Below are 17317 nucleotides of genomic sequence, written 5' to 3'. Positions count from 1 at the left end.
CTACGGAGTACTTCGTATAAGATTGTCGTGTTATGTTAGGTTAGTTTGGACACTACTTGACCCGTCTTAAATTTAAGACGGATATACCCTCTTTTTATTTCCCTCATTTGAAGCATTTTGTCAAGGACCTTGTGTGCAAATGGTAATCTAACCTTCCCCAATCAAACTGTGCTAAGCTTGATATAGAATTTCATTAGCCAAACCCAAATTTTGTTGTGAACTATTGTTTAGAATGACATGACAGAGATATCGACTACTGAAGAAAGTTTAGTAATAGTAATTACCCTCCCCATTTATATTTGGTGTTATAAAACAAATCACTTTCAAGGGTCTACGAGATCATATTAGAGACAAATAAGCAAGCCAGCAAAGAGACAAGCATAGCACATACTGAGCAAAGGGGGCCAGCCATTCGTTGAATTCCTCCATCGTCTTTTTGATGATCTTTGCTGACTGCTATAGATTCCATCATTGATGTGCTTATCCAAATTCCGAGCCTCCTAATCAACGAAAGACATACACCCGCAAAGGCCAAAATCTTACTGATCTGGGTGCACCCATATGAAGACAGATTAATGAAGTCTAACAAGCCAAATAAACACCAATTCGTGTGCACTACCATCTGATAAAAAGCTTATTTTGCACGATAATTGAAGGATTAAACAGGTTTAATTACTAGAAACATGGTGCATGTAAATGAAGAAAATTGAACCAAATGCAAGGAACTACTTTGAACAAGTACAACACATTCACATAGAATACTATAAGCGACTTAGTTTTTATACATCATCATACAATGCCTTCCAACATGCCAAGGAGCAAGGGAATGTTGTATTGCATCTATGCTTCCGAAGGTTCCTCAATAGGAATCGGTGAAACTAGGCTTGGAACATATCTTGCCATCTTGAAAAAATGATCGAACCGCAAAAGCATTGTGTATTGCATAGGTTTCGTGCGTGTATCAACTATCCCCAACGTTCTAATTTTGAAATCCCATGGCTCATCATTGAATGGCCCCGTCACAAAAAACTTGCCAGTTCTCGTAAAACCGATCATTTCAGATTTCGTGTCTAATCTCAACCCTTTTGGCACACCAATAGATTTTACTATGGAAGGAGGTTTTAATATATGCATTGACTTGTCACCTGTAAATGTCTTATCGCAGTTGCACTTGCTCAAACACCCTCCCATGACTCCTAAGTCATCAAACCGGTCCAAGTTGAAGTTTACGATGTCAAACCTTTCAACCGCTAGATCAAAGCTAACAACTAACTTACCATCTCCGCCACTACGAGCACTCCAATACAATTTTTCATTAATCAGCACTGCTCGTCCGTAAGGAGCGATATGATCAAAATCAAAATCAAAATCAATTTTTCTCCACTTATTTTCCTTGAGAGAGAAGATATGAACAATATTACACGTACCATCATAGTCACCTCCCCCAATATCCCAAAGCACCGTCAAAATTCGAACATATTTGTAGTCGTCAATAGAGGACACATATCCAAATCCAGGAGCTACAAAAAAGCAGTGTTCATTATTAAAATGCTCTAAATACCCATATGATGCATATTTGCACAGCTTACGAGTAGCCGGGTTCCATATAATGAAGTATTCGTTAGAAGCTGGGTTTAAATTGAACATACTGCCTAAAGAAATCAACCCATTGCAAGACCCTGTAAGTTCGAGATCATCTTCCTGGATGTCAAAGTCGAAATCAAGCTTAACCAAATTATCTTTAAAATTACCAGAATTCTGATCATCATCATCATCATCATCATCATAAGAAAATAGGTAACAATTCTTAAGATCCATTATAAACAAAGTGTTAACAGGAGCAGAAGGGTGAGACCAGGGAGATTTCAAAAGGTGGGCATTAGCGAAATCGGAAGAAGAAAGACTAGAATACCATTTTTTGGAAACTGACTTAAATCGAATAACGGATTTGATGGACAATCTTGTAAGTATTTCTTGAAATATCAGATCATCAAAGAGATAACTTTGTTGCTCAACAACTTGTTTCTTGTTAACAATATTTGGGTGATTGTCTCCCATTTTCTGAAACATTCAATTGATAACAACTGTAAGATTACTATAATTGTTAACTAAAATGATGAAGATTTAAGAAACACAAAATTAAAGATCTGAATTAAACTTTTAACTAAAAACAAAATGTATAAGAAGGGGTAAAAACCTGGTGTTTGGTTTTGGAGTGAAGAAGTAAGAACAATGGTGTAGGACTGTAGGGGTGTAGCTGCATGTTGCTTATGTGAGTTATGTGGGTGTGTTTTGATACACGTGTTGAGATGTGCAAGTGGCCATGCTATTTTTCTGGGGTATTGCTCTTTCAAATACGGGTTTTACTCTTTCATATACGCATTTTTTGATTTTACCCTTTTATTTTTTAATCTATCTTGCCTTCTCTTCCTTTTGTCCCCGAATTGATAATTCACCAATTCATGGCGGATCTTGAACATTTTTTCAAGGTGGGCCAATTTAAATATGAAAAAGTTATAGAGTGCCATTTTGAAAAATAGAAAAAACTACCGTATATTTGTAACTTTATCTAATACTTGCTCACTTTATTTCACTTTTAGATGTTTGTTCCAAATTATGCTTACATATTATAAAAAAAAGGTAAGAAGAAGATGTTAATAAACGGGGTCCAAGGAGGGAAATAATATGATTAAAAGAACTTTTATAGTTATATGATTAAAAGAACTTTTATAATTATAGAAAAACGGTAATTATGATCTGCTTTTTTAAAATTATTAACTAAAAAGATATTTTAATTTTAGTTTCATAAGCAAAGAACATTAAAACCGAAACTTAAAGTCGATTTATTTACCGTTGTTTAAAATGCTTCTAAAAAAAGGTAGATAATGGAATGGAACAAACAACATATCTACATGTTAATAATAACATACTCACATTTTCACAAATTTTAAAAGGGATCAAATAAATATGAGTATTTGATTATAAAAAAGGAAAAATAATAAAATGAACTAAGAAAAAAAATGACTTAAAACAAATAATTCACCCAAAGAATATATAAAAGCTACTCCTACTAAATAAAGAAGTTGATAATGAGGTGGGCCAAGAAACTAAAAGTGTTATGGCCCAAGAAACTAAAAGTGTTAGTATTACAAACTTGTAATACTCCGTAGAACTTAGATCTTTCTCCGTAGCCCATACTTAAACTACTCGCAATTTGGTCCGTATGAAGCAAAGGGCTAATTAGCACACTTGGGCATCTTCTTCAGCCAGGGTGGGCCGGGCCCAGGGCCAGCCAAGGGAAGATCCGCCCCTGTTTACCATCATCATTTCATGAAGATCATCAACTGTTTCAATGAGGTTAGGAATTCATTGACAATGATTCCATCGTCCAACTATACATAAAAGTTCAAACCCGTTAAAAGGGCTATGACATTACCAAGATTCACCATTGACGGAACATGTTAATTCAATGGGGTTAATGATTACGATGATGATATTTTGTTAAATATGAAATGGGAAAAAAACGTCATATCTCAAATATAAGACTAGCAATTCTTGTATTATCATTCGAATGAATGCATGATTATACTCTCCACAAGAGAGTCTTGCATAATTATGTTCTTTTATATGTAGTTTGTTGATAAATCAAAGTAAATTACTCATTTTGTATGAAAATTAAGAGTGATAATTGAATAATTTCGGGGAAAATTTGATTAGGTTTCAAGAGATAGAGAGGAGAGAAAATTTGATTAATTGGTTAAGGAAAAAGGGTAATGTTTGGAAACTGAGTAAAAGTGGTACATGAAAGAGCAATTACGTTTTTCTGGTGTCACACTTAAGTAGCATCAAAACGGACACGGATACATAACACGGCATGCCATAAATTTAGAATGCGGATATGTTATTTAAATTTAATAAAATATATATTTTATTGTTATAATTAATGTACCATCTTATTTTTGTGAATGTATTTGATACTCCCTAACCCGGTCATTTGTTGTTCTTTTCATATTGAGGTGTCTCAGTGAGTTGTTATCCTTTCTATTTTAAGAATGAACTTGATGAATAATTTGATCACTCACATTCAATATGTTCCACTTGCCATTAAGTAATTGGACCATTTCTTTTTCCTTGGTTTTTGTGTCAAAACCAAAGGACAACAATTGACCAAGGACAGAGGGAGTATTAATTTAAATAATTAAAGGTAAAAATTGACTTTAACTATATCTTGTTCTCATTTACACTCAAATAATCCGTCTAATCAATGTTTTTCAGTCCTTCGACATCTCATTCTTCATTTATAGATATCCAACACATTTAGGCGTATCCACGTATATCCATGAGTGTCGATTTCCGACACATTATCGGATACAGAACGACTACTTAAAAGGAGTGTCCATGCTACCCAATGTCACACTATCACATAATGAAATTTATATACACGTGTTCCACAAGCGTAAGTTCTCTTACAAGTGGTCAACATTGCGGGTAGACCTCGGAAAACGGGTCAACGGGTCAGGTTCGGGTTGGGGCAATTTGGGCCGGGTCAGTTCGGGTTTCTCATTGATTTCGGGTTAATTCGGATTGGGACGGGTCGTTTCGGGTCTATTTCGGGTTTGTTGGTCAGGTTGTTTTGGATCAGGTTATTTTCGGGTCAATGAATAATAAAGAAATAGTCATAAGTATTTTCGGTTCAATTAGAGTTATATTTTGTCGGGTCATTTTCGGGCTTGGTGATTTCGGATCGGGTCATTTTCGGGTCGGGTCAAGAAGCTCGGGTCATGTTCGGATCGGGTCAGGTCAATTCGGGTCACTTCGGGTCTCGGGTCATTCTTTTCGGCTCGGGTCAATCGGGTCGGGTTGATTTTGCCAGGTCTAATTGCGTTTTATAACCCACCAAATGTACACGAACTAGTCATAATAATCCGCCTACGTTTTTCTAATAGAACAATTTACGCCAAAATTAATTACTTTAGGATAAAAAGATTGACGCCAAACTGTACCGTAAATTCGTAAATAATTATGTAAGCATATACTCTGTATTTTCCGAACTTACATTATATTATATGGAACTCACTCATCCGTGCTGGCTTGGGATTCGTGGTCGGATTAAGGTCAGGTCTGGCTCCCCTACTGGTGCGTGCTTCACAGGCAACGAACTCAATACTGGACATATTGAAGAGTTTAATAACCTCATAGGATGCAGAAGACATTTGAGAGCATTGAGCTTGAATGTCGTTTTTGTGTTTGTTTTTCATTAATTGTGTGTAAAGATACAACAGAGAAGTTTTGCATAAGTATATGCAATGTTGGTTATTGACCAACAGACAAAGAAAAAGTTCCTGCCAAGTACTTACTAGCCTTACTCTATATTTGACTCTAGTTTGTACTATGTAAGAACAAAATCTGACCCTACTCAGATTTTGCTTAGGATCCTTTTCTCCTTTGTTTTAAATGGACATAAGCTCTATTATTAGATGTTATTTTAGTATGTAAGTTGTTTGTGCTTGGACTCGCTTGTGAATTGGACTTGGACTGTTTATCCTCCTCTTTACACTCCCCCTCAAGATGAGAGTGAAGTTTTGATGTAACTCCCATCTTGGACAGTAAGTGATTTTGCTGGGAGATGGAGCATGACTTGGTGAAGACGTCAGCAACTTGGTCCTTGGTATTGACATAGGAGGTGGTGAGTAGGCCTTGTTGTATCTTTTCTCTGATAAAGTGATAGTCCACTTTAATGTGTTTAGTGCGTTCATGGTACACTGGATTAGTAGCAATTGCCAGAGCTGCTTGATTGTCACATTTGAGATGTGCTGGACCTATATGTTTAAGTCCCAGGTCTTGAAGCAGCTGGAATAACCAAGTCACCTCACAGGTAGTCATTGCCATAGCTCTGTATTCAGCTTCTGCTGATGACCTTGAGACCACAGATTGTTTATTTGACTTCCATGAAATATGAGAGTTACCAAGAAGGATGCAGTAGCCTGTGGTTGACCTTCTGCTGTAGGGACAGGATGCCCAATCGGAGTCATAGTAGGCAGTCAATTGAGCTGTTGAGTGGCTGGCAAACAAGATCCCCTGACCAGGTGCAGATTTAAGGTATCTGAGGACCCTCCTAGCTGCCTACATATGGTCAGATGTGGGAGCTTGAAGAAATTTACTCAACAGTTGGACTGAGAAGGCGATGTCTGGTCTGGATATGGTCAAGTAAATCAGCTTTCCCACCAGTTGTCGATAAATATAAGGTTGAGGAAGGGGAGTCCCTTTTCTTGGTTCAAGTTTGATAATGGGATTGACTGGTATTTGTAGAGTCCTTGATTTATCCATGCTAAATGTTTTGAGGAGATCAAGGGTATATTTTTGTTGAGAGATGAAAATCCCTGCATGGCTTCGTGTCACCTCCAATCCCAGAAAGTAGGTCAATTCTCCAAGGTCCTTCATGTGAAATGAAGAGTTAAGGTGTGCTTTAAGGTCCTGTATTTCAGATGAACTGTCACCAGCATTAACCATATCATCCACGTAGATCAACACAACCGTAGTGCTGCCATTTTGTTGTTTAACAAACAGAGAGTGATCTGCATTGGACTGCCTGAACCCACAGAGAAGTAAGGCTTGAGACAATTTTGAAAACCATTATCTAGGTGCCTGTTTCAACCCATAGAGAGATTTGAGTAACTTGCACACCTTGCCATCAACATTCTTATCCTCCTCCTTTGGACCAGGAAGTAAAATTCCATCAGAGTAACCCTGTGGGAGCTTCATGTACACATCTTCCAGAAGGTCACCATGAAGGAATGCATTGGCTACATCCATTTGACATGTTTCCCAATTGTTAATGGATATAATAGCAAGGAGAGCTCTTACTGTTGACATTTTGGCAACTGGTGCAAATGTCTCATCATAGTCTATTCCATGCTTTTGCCTAAATCCTTGCACAACTAATCTGGCTTTATGTCTCTCAACTGACCCATCTGGATTGAACTTGGTTTTATATATCCACTTACAGCCTATGGCCTTCCTTCCCTTGGGGAGAGTAGTTAGTTTCCAAGTATTGTTGTCATGTAAGGCTTTCAGCTCAAGGTTCATGGCTTGGATCCATTTTGAGTCTTTAATGGCTTCTTGAAAAGATATTGGGTCAGTAGTCTCAGTGATAAGACTTATGTGGCCAGCAAATGGTCTGTCTAAATGTAGCTGGACAACATTGGCTACAGTTGAAGGAGCCATGGTTGGGTTTATGACTATATATGAAGTCCTTAACCCATCTTTGGTGCACTCCGTTCTCTTCTTGGCATATCCGAAGTGACAGTGACCTCAGTGTCAAGACTATTGTCCTGATGTTGTTCTTCACGGGTGGTGAGTTGTGTTTGCGCTGCAGTGATGGATGTATCAGGTTCCTTAGGAAGGTCTTCTGCATGAGCATTTGCTTCAATAAAGGCAGTGGTATCTCCCATTAGAGGGGAAGGTTCCTGATATCTCCCTGAATGAAGGGAAGGAATATGTTGAGCAAAAATTTTAATCTTGCAAGGGAACACCCTTTCAAAGAATTTTACATCTCTAGATACAAAGACAGTCTTCTTCACTATAGCATACACCGTATATCCCTTTTGAGACAGAGGATATCCAATGAAAATGCATGGAATGCCCCTAGGTTAAAACTTGTCTTTATCTCTACTAGGGTTGTAGACTATGGCCAAGCAGCCAAACACCTTTATCTTCTCATAGCTGGGAGGTTTGTTGAACAGTGCTTCATAGCATATCAGGTACGTATAATAAAACCATACCGAATAATTTTGCTCAGCCCTAGTTCATTGTTTATCCTTCATCACGACGGAACATATCTTGCAATAATAACCGACTCTTCAAATCACAGAAGTACAAATACAGCATCAATTATGTACCTGTGTGGCTGTGTCAACCCAACATACGACTCTTGTAATCCCTAAGCTGATTAAAGGACCACGCCAATGAATAATAATTCTCCAAGTATATTTGACAATGACGTTATATGTTCCTCACCCCTAAAATCACTCTTGTCCTCAATAGTGTAGACGGAAGACAAAATTGAAACATTATCTACCAGAATTCAGATCATATGACAGACAAATATAAAAGAGAAATTAATAAACAACACATAGAAATAACAAATGGATTTTTAATTAGGTTGAAAAACCTACTCCACCTTGTGGTGCTGTAAATATTGAAAAAAAAAAAACAGTACTCTGCTTCATTGGCTAACCATAAGAACGAAAACAATGGGGAACAAAATAACCAACAACGAAATATATTCTGCCGCCCAGTAAATAAGAGCATTATTTTCTCTAAGGTATGTTTTGAATTTTGATGGCAAAGTGTATTTCGGTATGGAACGCAAAAACTTATATGCCATGATCGTAGTTGCACAACGAAAAGTAAAAGGCATATAAACACGATGTGTCTATGTTTATGTCGTAAAATCACGATGTTTCTATGCCTTAAAGAACTCTGTCGTACAAATATGACTATCACTCAAAAGACGTACTGAGCAAGGAATAAAAACTACGCATAACATTATCTCAAAGGACATCATGAATCATGAGTTACACAATTCTGATGGTCTGAGAATACCGAGACTCTTATTATCAGCTCCAACATTGCATAATCACAACAGAACTGAATGTTAACGTCTTAACGATGTACTGCAACTATTTCTAATTCAAGCAAATTAGAACTGAAACTAACACATACGAGTATAAGACAAAAATGCTCATGGAATGCACTTTATTAAAAACATAAAAAGCTCATAGCTCACCTGAGAATATAGATATTAAAGGCCCAAATTTCCACCACAGAGTTCGTCGTTATCATTGAAAAATTTGAACAATCAATCAGTCTTAAGAAGTACGGGCAAATAAGCAATCAAGCAACGAGTTAATCATAGTACATACTGCACTTTCAGACTGTCTTGAATCTCTATGCATCTAACAGAAATAAAGACGAAACTGTAGAAGATGGTGCATGGGAAAAAAAAGACACAAACTAGAGCAAAACATTCCAAACAAACAGACATTCATGATTCATGTGCAAAATCATCTGGCAATTAGCATATTTTGTTGGTCTGATAAATTAACTGTTAATCTGCCTTACTACAGACTTGGTGAAAGTAACTATAGAAGATGAACGACTACTCTAACAAGTACAAGACAGATGGTTAAGATACTACACATAATTTAGATTTTCACTTTTTCAGAAAACATACAAAATCTTCACACAGGTTAATGAACAATGTAGTGCATCTATGGCGTTGACAGCTCCTCAATGGGTAATGGTGAAACTAGGCTTGGACAATATCTTGCAATATCAATCAAACTGACTTATTTTAACTAACTGTGTTGACAGTTAATCGGGCCTGCTAGAGACTTGGTGAAGGTAACTGTAGAAGATGGAATCAAACCTAAACTACTACTCTAAGCAGTTAACACAGTTAGTTAAAATACTCCACGCAATTTAGTTTTTCAGAACACCATACAATGTCTTCAGACAGGCCAACGAGCAAAGGAAGAACGTAGTGCATCTATGACCACGACAGCTTCTCAAAGGGAAAAGGTGAAACTAGGCTTGGAACATATCTTGTAATATCAATCATCTCATTGAACCTCAAAAGCGTTGTGTATTGCATAGGTTTAGTACCTGTATCAACTACCCCCAGCATTCTAGTATCGAAATCAGTCACCCTATTAGTGATTGCCCCTGTCACAAAAAACTTGCCAGTCCTCGTAAACCTGGTCATTTGAGAGGTCATGCCTAAGCTCAACCCCTTTGGAAAACCAATCGATTTCACCATCACCCCGGAAGATTAATATATGTGCATTAACTTGTTATCTTTATTTGCGAAATCAGAGTCGCACCTGCTCAAACACCCTCCCATGACTCCTAACCAGTCCATGCGCTCCAACTTAATTACGTCAAACCTCTCAACCCCTAAATCAAAGCTAATAATAATATTTATATGACCAGGAGAAAGAACAAAAGCAGGCCAATATAACCTTTCATTTGTAAGCATTACGTGTCCGGTAATAAGGAAATCATGACCATAATCAAAATCAGATCTTGTCCACTTATCTATAAAATACTATTAAAAGCCTAAACTAAAATGGCTCATAAAGTCCACGTCAACAAAGCCACGTGTTATTGTAAAAAGCCACGTCAGATAATTACTATGCCACATTTGATTTGCTAATGACACGTTTGCAATCAAAATGCCAACACATAAACTTTTATCAATTTTATAACTTTGTCTTTAATCAAATACCAAATGTTCCCGTGCTCCTATTTCCTTCCTCCCCAAAACCGATATAAAATTGATAAACAAGGATGACACACGCATATTCCGGTCACCGCCGATCGTCGGTCTCGCCTACCAACGGGTTACTCCAGCTTCCCACCACCATGTTGAATTCGTATTATGCCGTTCAATGTTACCGTATAACGCCGGCCGACCGTCAGTTCGTCATACGGCTGCCGGAAACCTCAAATGGTCCGTTATCTGTGTTTGTAATCGCTCCTCAAAGGGTCGCCCATCATATATACCTACTTTAACAAGGGTTTAGGAGATAGTTGTTTAACCGCGGGAAAAAAAGAATAAAAAAAATAATATTCCGTATTAACTAACCCTTCGTATTACTATAGTCATAATGTCAGATGTTGTGGAACAACAGAAACTCAAGAGTCCGCTCTCTTCATCTCCCTATTGACATTAGATACTCAATTAATATTTTGTCAGTTACATAAAATAAGTGAGTATTTATGCAGATTTTGACCACTCTTCGTTTTGATCTCCAATCTCCATTTAGTTTCTAAAACAAGCCCTCATTCAGGTAAAACTCTTTGTACAACAATTTCATTTCTACTGTAATTTTACGAAGTAGTTTGAAGGTGACTTTGCTCGACAAAAGTACACAATGTCAGAAATTTGGTATTTATAAGTTAAAGTAATACCGTATATTTCTTTATTAAGAGGCTTCTCTTTATTTTTATATTGTTTGAATTGCTGTTTAGAAGTTGATGTATGGAAGGTGCTCAATGAAATTTCCCAAAGGAAACTAAAGTACAAGGTGATTTCTAATTTTCTAATATCTATATGAAATTATGCTTCTTATATTTTTGTGACTTGGTTGTAGTTTCTTTTTATTGATATTGTATAGCTTATGATGAGTATATGATGAGTTATCCTTAAACCTATAATGACTTAATGAGTATTTGGAGTGTTCAGTGGAACAAATATTGCGGATTTGATCGTTTGGTTGATTTTATTTTTTCAGTGACGGGGTCCTCTACAATTGAAGTGAGCAAGAGAATAGTTCGAAATAAAGGAACTTCCTTCAATAACGTTGATAGAGGTGACGTCAACAGTCACGTATAGGCATCTCTCCTACTAGAGTCTAGAGGTGTTGTACTTACTGTCCTTTAACCTATTTTATGCTTCATATGATTTCACTTATTTTGTAGATTTTTAAAATGCAAATTTATATCCATGGCCAAGAATAAGACTTAGATCCCACTGATTTATTTATGTAGTGTCGTGAAATTTTCTTCATTTTCTTTTCTGTTTCAACTCCACCATTATAGTTAAGGTAGTGTGTAATAATAATAAAAAAAAAATATAACTATCTCTAGTGAAGTGTCATGAATTTTTGTTTGAGTGTGTTTTAGTAAAATTCTTAACTTGAATGTCGTACTTTAATGTTCATCATTCGTGCAGAAGGATTCACAAATGGAGATCGACATCAACAACAATGTAGTTGGCTTCGTGCAGAAGGGCTCATAATTGGAGATTTACATTAACGACCATGGAGCTTCCTTCGTTATTCGATAGTTTAGTAGCTGAATGCATTTTGCCAATTGGCTTGGTCATTATATTAATAGGTTTTAGGATCTCAAAAAAAAATACATATTAATAGGTTTTGACTTTTGAGTGCCAACCAGTAAAAAGACCTCTTTGGTTAGGCCACACTTACTCCGTATTATTAATTATGTTAAGGAGTATGTAATACAAAATTATTCCAGTAAGTGGATTATACATCTGATGTAGTACATCTGATGGTATAGTTTTTGAGCATTAACATAAAGTTTTTGAGTTTTAATATTAAGATTTTGAGTTTTATCATAAAGTTTTTGAGTTCATTTAAACATTAATCTCAAAAAGTTATAACTCAAAAGAATTACATATGAGCTCAGAAAATTTTGATTTTTGAAGTCATAAAACTAAAATGTAATTTATAAACTCTATAAAACTCAAAAAAAGACACAAAAACTCATAAATTCATTAAGTGTGAGGTAGTACATCCGGTGTACAATTCTTTTTCTAAAATTATTAAGTGCTCTTGTAGATTTCTCATATTTTTTGTTTCATGGTGGCTTATTCTCTTATTCAATGTCAATAGAACGTGCAAACTAAAGTATATGAAATTCCATAATAAATTGTGGTCAAAGCCCAAACAAATGTTTACTTATGAATTAATATAAATTGGACATCATAAACGATCCCGTGAATTTCACGGGCTCCAAAACTAATTTTACCTCAAAGAGAAGATATGAACAATACAATTAGTATCCCCATTTCCCATACTCCGTTTCAAAATTCGGATAAATTTATAGTCATCAACAAAGGATGCATACCAAAATCCACAAATTACGTGACGGACTTTAGTTTCATCATTAATACGCTTAATGTAGACATCTGTTTCATATTTGTGCATTTTACGTGTAGCCGGGTTCCATAAAATGAAGTACTTATCCGAAACTGGGGTTAAACAAATCAACCCACTGCAAGATCCTGTAAGTTCAAGATCATCTTTCTCGAATCCCAACTCGAGGTCAATTTTAACCAAATTATCTTCAAAATTACCATAGTTTAGAAACCGACTTAAATCGAAGAATTGATTTAATGGGTAATCTTGTAAGAATTTCTTGAATAATTAGATCATCATAGAGGTAGCTTTGTTGCTCAACAACTTGTTTTTTTTTTTTTTTTTTTTTTTTTTTTTTCAGAATTTAAGCCTTCGTCTCCCATTTTGAAGATCTTCAATCGTAATGTAATAAAGGGGAATTTCGAAGAAATAAAAGCTGGAGACAGTTGGCAACCAGCTGGAAAACCCGAATTCTAACAGATTCAGTTAGAGAAATTTGGCGGGAAAAACAGTGAAGCAAAGTCTTTAAATAGGTTGTTAGAGGTTGTTAGATTTATTCCTCATCAATTGTAAACATTTCTCCATTGTTGTCAGAATCGCGATTCGATCCAACGGTTCTATGACTTTACGATCCAAAAATACTTGACCGATCCTGGATCCTACGATTTTATCATGGTTGTAGAATCTTACGATCCTATTAATTTGAAAATTTTTAGAGATGGGATCATAACACGATCCTACGATTTTACGATCCGATTCCTAACAAAAATATTAATATATATTTTTATATAATGACACCGTAAAACCTAAATTTCGTATAAGTTGTAGAAATATGTTTTTACAATGATACCAAAATCATTAATTACCAATATTTTATGAATAAATATTATTAAATAAGTGTTTTGATCTTCAATTATATGTTTTTATCAAATAAAAAATTATATTTAGTAAGTTCCTAGAATCTTGCGATTCTACGATCCGATTCTACCGATTCGATCCTACCATCCCCATCGATTCAAAGTAAAATCCCGATCCTAACAACATTGCATTTCTCTCTAGTTTTCTCTTTCTAAACCTTACTCAAATTCTCTGTAATTTCTGTAATCGTGTAATCATTCGATTATCAGGAATAATAACAACAATTCGATTCTCTTCCATTTCAAGAATCTTATAGTTGTTTCCAGTTTTCCTCGAATTAATTCGGAATTCATATCAATTTGCACTACAAGAAAAACTAAAACAGGCGACCGAAATTTGGCGACTGATATTGGTAGTTGCCAAATTGGCGACTGATTCACAAATTAGCGACTGAAATCAGTCGCTAATTTGGCGACTGATTTTTTTAAAAGGGGAATCTAATTTGGCGACCGATAATCAGATTTGGCGACTGATTTCAAAGTAGTCGCCAAATTGGCGACTGAATTTCAGTCGCCAAATGGCTTTTCGGTCGCCAAAATTTTTTATAGAAAAACGGACACTCCTCTCTCCTGCTTTACTCTTTCGAAACAAAAAAAAAAAGAGAGGAAGCAGCAACGGGCGATTAAGGCGACGACAACAACCACACAACCACACAACCACACCACCACATCCACCACCGTGGCCACCGTTCTCATTGCCTCCATCACTCTCTTTAATTAGGTTAGTTTTTTTTGTTTAATTTCAGTTTAATTAGTTTAATTTATTAGATTAATTTGTAGTTAGTTTGATTAATTTGTGGTTAGTTTGTTAGATTTATTTGTAGTTAGTATGTTAGATTAATTTGTAGTTAGATTTAGTTTAATTTGTGTTTGAATTAAAAGGGAATGATTAAGGGGGTTTGTGTTTAGGTTTAGGGTTATGGGTGGGGGTTTGGTCGGCGGTGGGTGGCGGTGGTCGTGGGTGGCGGTGGTCCGTGGGTGGCGGTGGTCTGTGGGTGCGGTGGGCCTTGGTGAAACCGTCTCATTATTATTATTATTAGTATTAGTATTAGTATTATTATTAGTATTAGTATTATTATTATTATTGTTATTATTATTATTATTATTATTATTATTATTATTATTATTATTATTATTATTATTATTATTATTATTATTATTATTATTATTATTATTATTATTATTATTATTATTATTATTATTATTATTATTATTATTATTATTATTATTATTATTATTATTATTATTATTATTACTAATTAAACCGTCTTATTATTATTAATAATATTAAGCTAAGTGAAACCGTCTTTTGCATTAATGGAATTAGCTAAGTGGAACCGTCTTTTGGATTAAGAGAAATTATCTATTAGCTAAGTAGAACCTTCTTTAGGACTTGATTTTGATAAATTTAGTTTGATAATTCATGTTATTGATGAATTGAGGTAGAATAATTCAAGGTAGTCGCCAAAATGGCGACTGAATTGCAGTCGCCAAATCCCAATTCAGTCGCCAAATTACATCAGCCAAACTGGCTACGTCACCCAAAAAAGGCGACTGAATTGGCATTTGGCGACTGCTATTCAGTCGCCAATTTGGCGACTACCTTTAATCAGTCGCCAATTTGGCGACTACCCTATCAGTCGCCATTTTTGGCATTTGGCGACTGATTTGGCAGTCGCCAAATTTGGCGACCGACTTTAGTCGCCAAAGCTAGAAAAGGCGACTAAGGTCCGCGACTGACGTTTGGCGACTGATTTCAGTCGCCAAATTGATTTTGGCGACTGATTTCAGTCGCCAAAATCAGTCGCCTGTTTTAATTCTTTTTGTAGTGTTGCGTCATAATTCTAGTACATTGCAAGTGGTATCAAACTTCCTTCATGGGTAAAGCTTTCATACTGCAACAATGGTCAACAACAAGGTTAGGCGCAGCTCTGAGAATCAATTGGTCGATTCTTTGCAATCTTTGGAGGCCAAATTGAAGCATGTTCAGGAAGACATGATCAACATTCAAGCAACTTTGGGGGAAATTGCCCAGAAACAACAGCAAGATCGAATTGATTGGCAATCGGCATTGAAGGTGCAAGGGCAGGGGTTGGATCAATCAAATGCTCGAATGGAGGACATGTTGCGTCAATTGCATCAATTGGTGGCGAATAATCAGGGTAATAGTAATCACAGAGGAATTCTTAATGGAGGTATTCAAATAAACCCTAACCCTAATTCCAATTTTGCTCGTTTTTCCAAAATTGAATTTCCTATGTTTTAAGGGGATGATATTCAGGGGTAGTTGTATAAAGTAGAACAATTCTTTGAAGTTGATGCAACCTCTAAAAACATTAGAGTTAAATTGGTATCCATTCATTTAGAGGGTAAAGCTTTGTTGTGGCATCAGTCTTTAATGAAAACAAGACCCATTGGTGACTGGCCTACTTGGTCAGATTATAAGGTTGCAATGTTATTTAGGTTTTGGCACATCCCCTTATGATGATCCCACTGCTGAAATCATGAACTTAAGGCAAAAAGGTTTAGTAGAAAATTATCAGGATCAATTTGACAGCATCCTAAATAGAACTGTCTTAACTGAAAAACAGGCAATCAGTTGTTTTCTTAAGGATCTTGATGCTGACATATAGAGCACTGTGAGAATGTTCAAACCCCAATCTCTAGCAGAAGCATATTCTTTGGCCAGATTACAGGAAAACACATTGGCTTCAATTCATAAGAGAAATCATTCCAACTCACATAATTCACATAATAGACCAATTCTTGAAAAACCTAATTTTAAACCTTTTGTTTCCTTTCAGCTAAAACAGAATTCTCCATCTTTTACACCAAAGAATTTTTCAAATACACAACATTCCAATAATTCCACAAAAAATGCTTTTCAAAAAATTAAGTCAGTAGCGTTGAGTGAAAAAGAGGTGCAGGAAAGGAGAGCAAAAAACTTGTGTTTTACTTGTAATGAAACTTGGGCACCCAATCATAAATCATTGCACAATTACATAGTATCCAGGTTCTGACCTTGGAAGCGGATGAGGGGGATAGTCCTGACTCTGGAGAGGGGTCAGTTGAAGGACTTGAGCAGTCTGTACAGTCTGTTCAGTATTGGCAAGAAGACACTATTCCACCCTTAATTTCACTTAATGCTATCCATGGGAATGCCAGTTATCAGACTATGAGAGTAACTGGTAAGGTGAAAGGAAACCCTATTCACATTCTGATAGATTCTGGAAGCACTCATAACTTCCTAAACACAGGGTCAAATTAAAAGCACTTGTCTTTTTATGGTGACTGTAGCAAATGGGGAGACTATAATTTCTAAATCTATGTGTCAAGGGTTTAAATGGCATCTTCAGGGGCATGAATTTGCTACTGATGTTAAGTTAGTACCATTGGGAGGCTGTGAAATGGTGCTAGGTATTCAGTGGCTGGAGTCCTTGGGACCAGTTCTTTGGGACTTCAAACAACTCAGAATGGAGTTTACTGTTCAGAGAAAGAAACATGTGTTGAGGGGCTGTCAGAGTGGAACATTGCATTGGGTGTCTGCCAAGCAAATGCAGGCCTCTTTAGCAAAACAACCACCTGGAGCTCAGTTATTTGCCATGAGAGCTTATCCCTTACTTGAGTGCACCAACATGGAAGGGTCATATGTTGACCCCAGCATTCAGGGTCTTCTTCAGGAGTTTGAGGATATCTTTAAGGAACCAACCACCTTACCCCCACATAGGGTATAGA

The 17317-nt window shown here is 36.2% G+C and overlaps 1 protein-coding gene across 1 annotated transcript; it reads right to left on the bottom strand.

The window, feature by feature from the left end:
• Window positions 1-623: 623 nt before the first annotated feature.
• LOC141606026 (F-box protein CPR1-like) lies at window positions 624-2301 on the bottom strand. Its single transcript, XM_074424992.1, has 2 exons — window positions 2198-2301; window positions 624-2061 (listed from the first exon to the last, which is right to left on the bottom strand). Exons 1-2 carry the CDS (start codon window positions 2261-2263, stop codon window positions 841-843), a joined length of 1287 nt encoding a protein of 428 aa, XP_074281093.1. The 5' UTR covers window positions 2264-2301; the 3' UTR covers window positions 624-840.
• Window positions 2302-17317: the final 15016 nt, after the last annotated feature.

The sequence above is a fragment of the Silene latifolia genome, chromosome 10 (assembly GCF_048544455.1).
Source record: "Silene latifolia isolate original U9 population chromosome 10, ASM4854445v1, whole genome shotgun sequence".
NCBI classification, from domain to species: Eukaryota; Viridiplantae; Streptophyta; class Magnoliopsida; order Caryophyllales; family Caryophyllaceae; genus Silene; species Silene latifolia.
The sequence above is the reverse complement of the archived record's forward strand: the minus strand, read 5'-3'. Positions and strand labels throughout refer to the sequence as shown.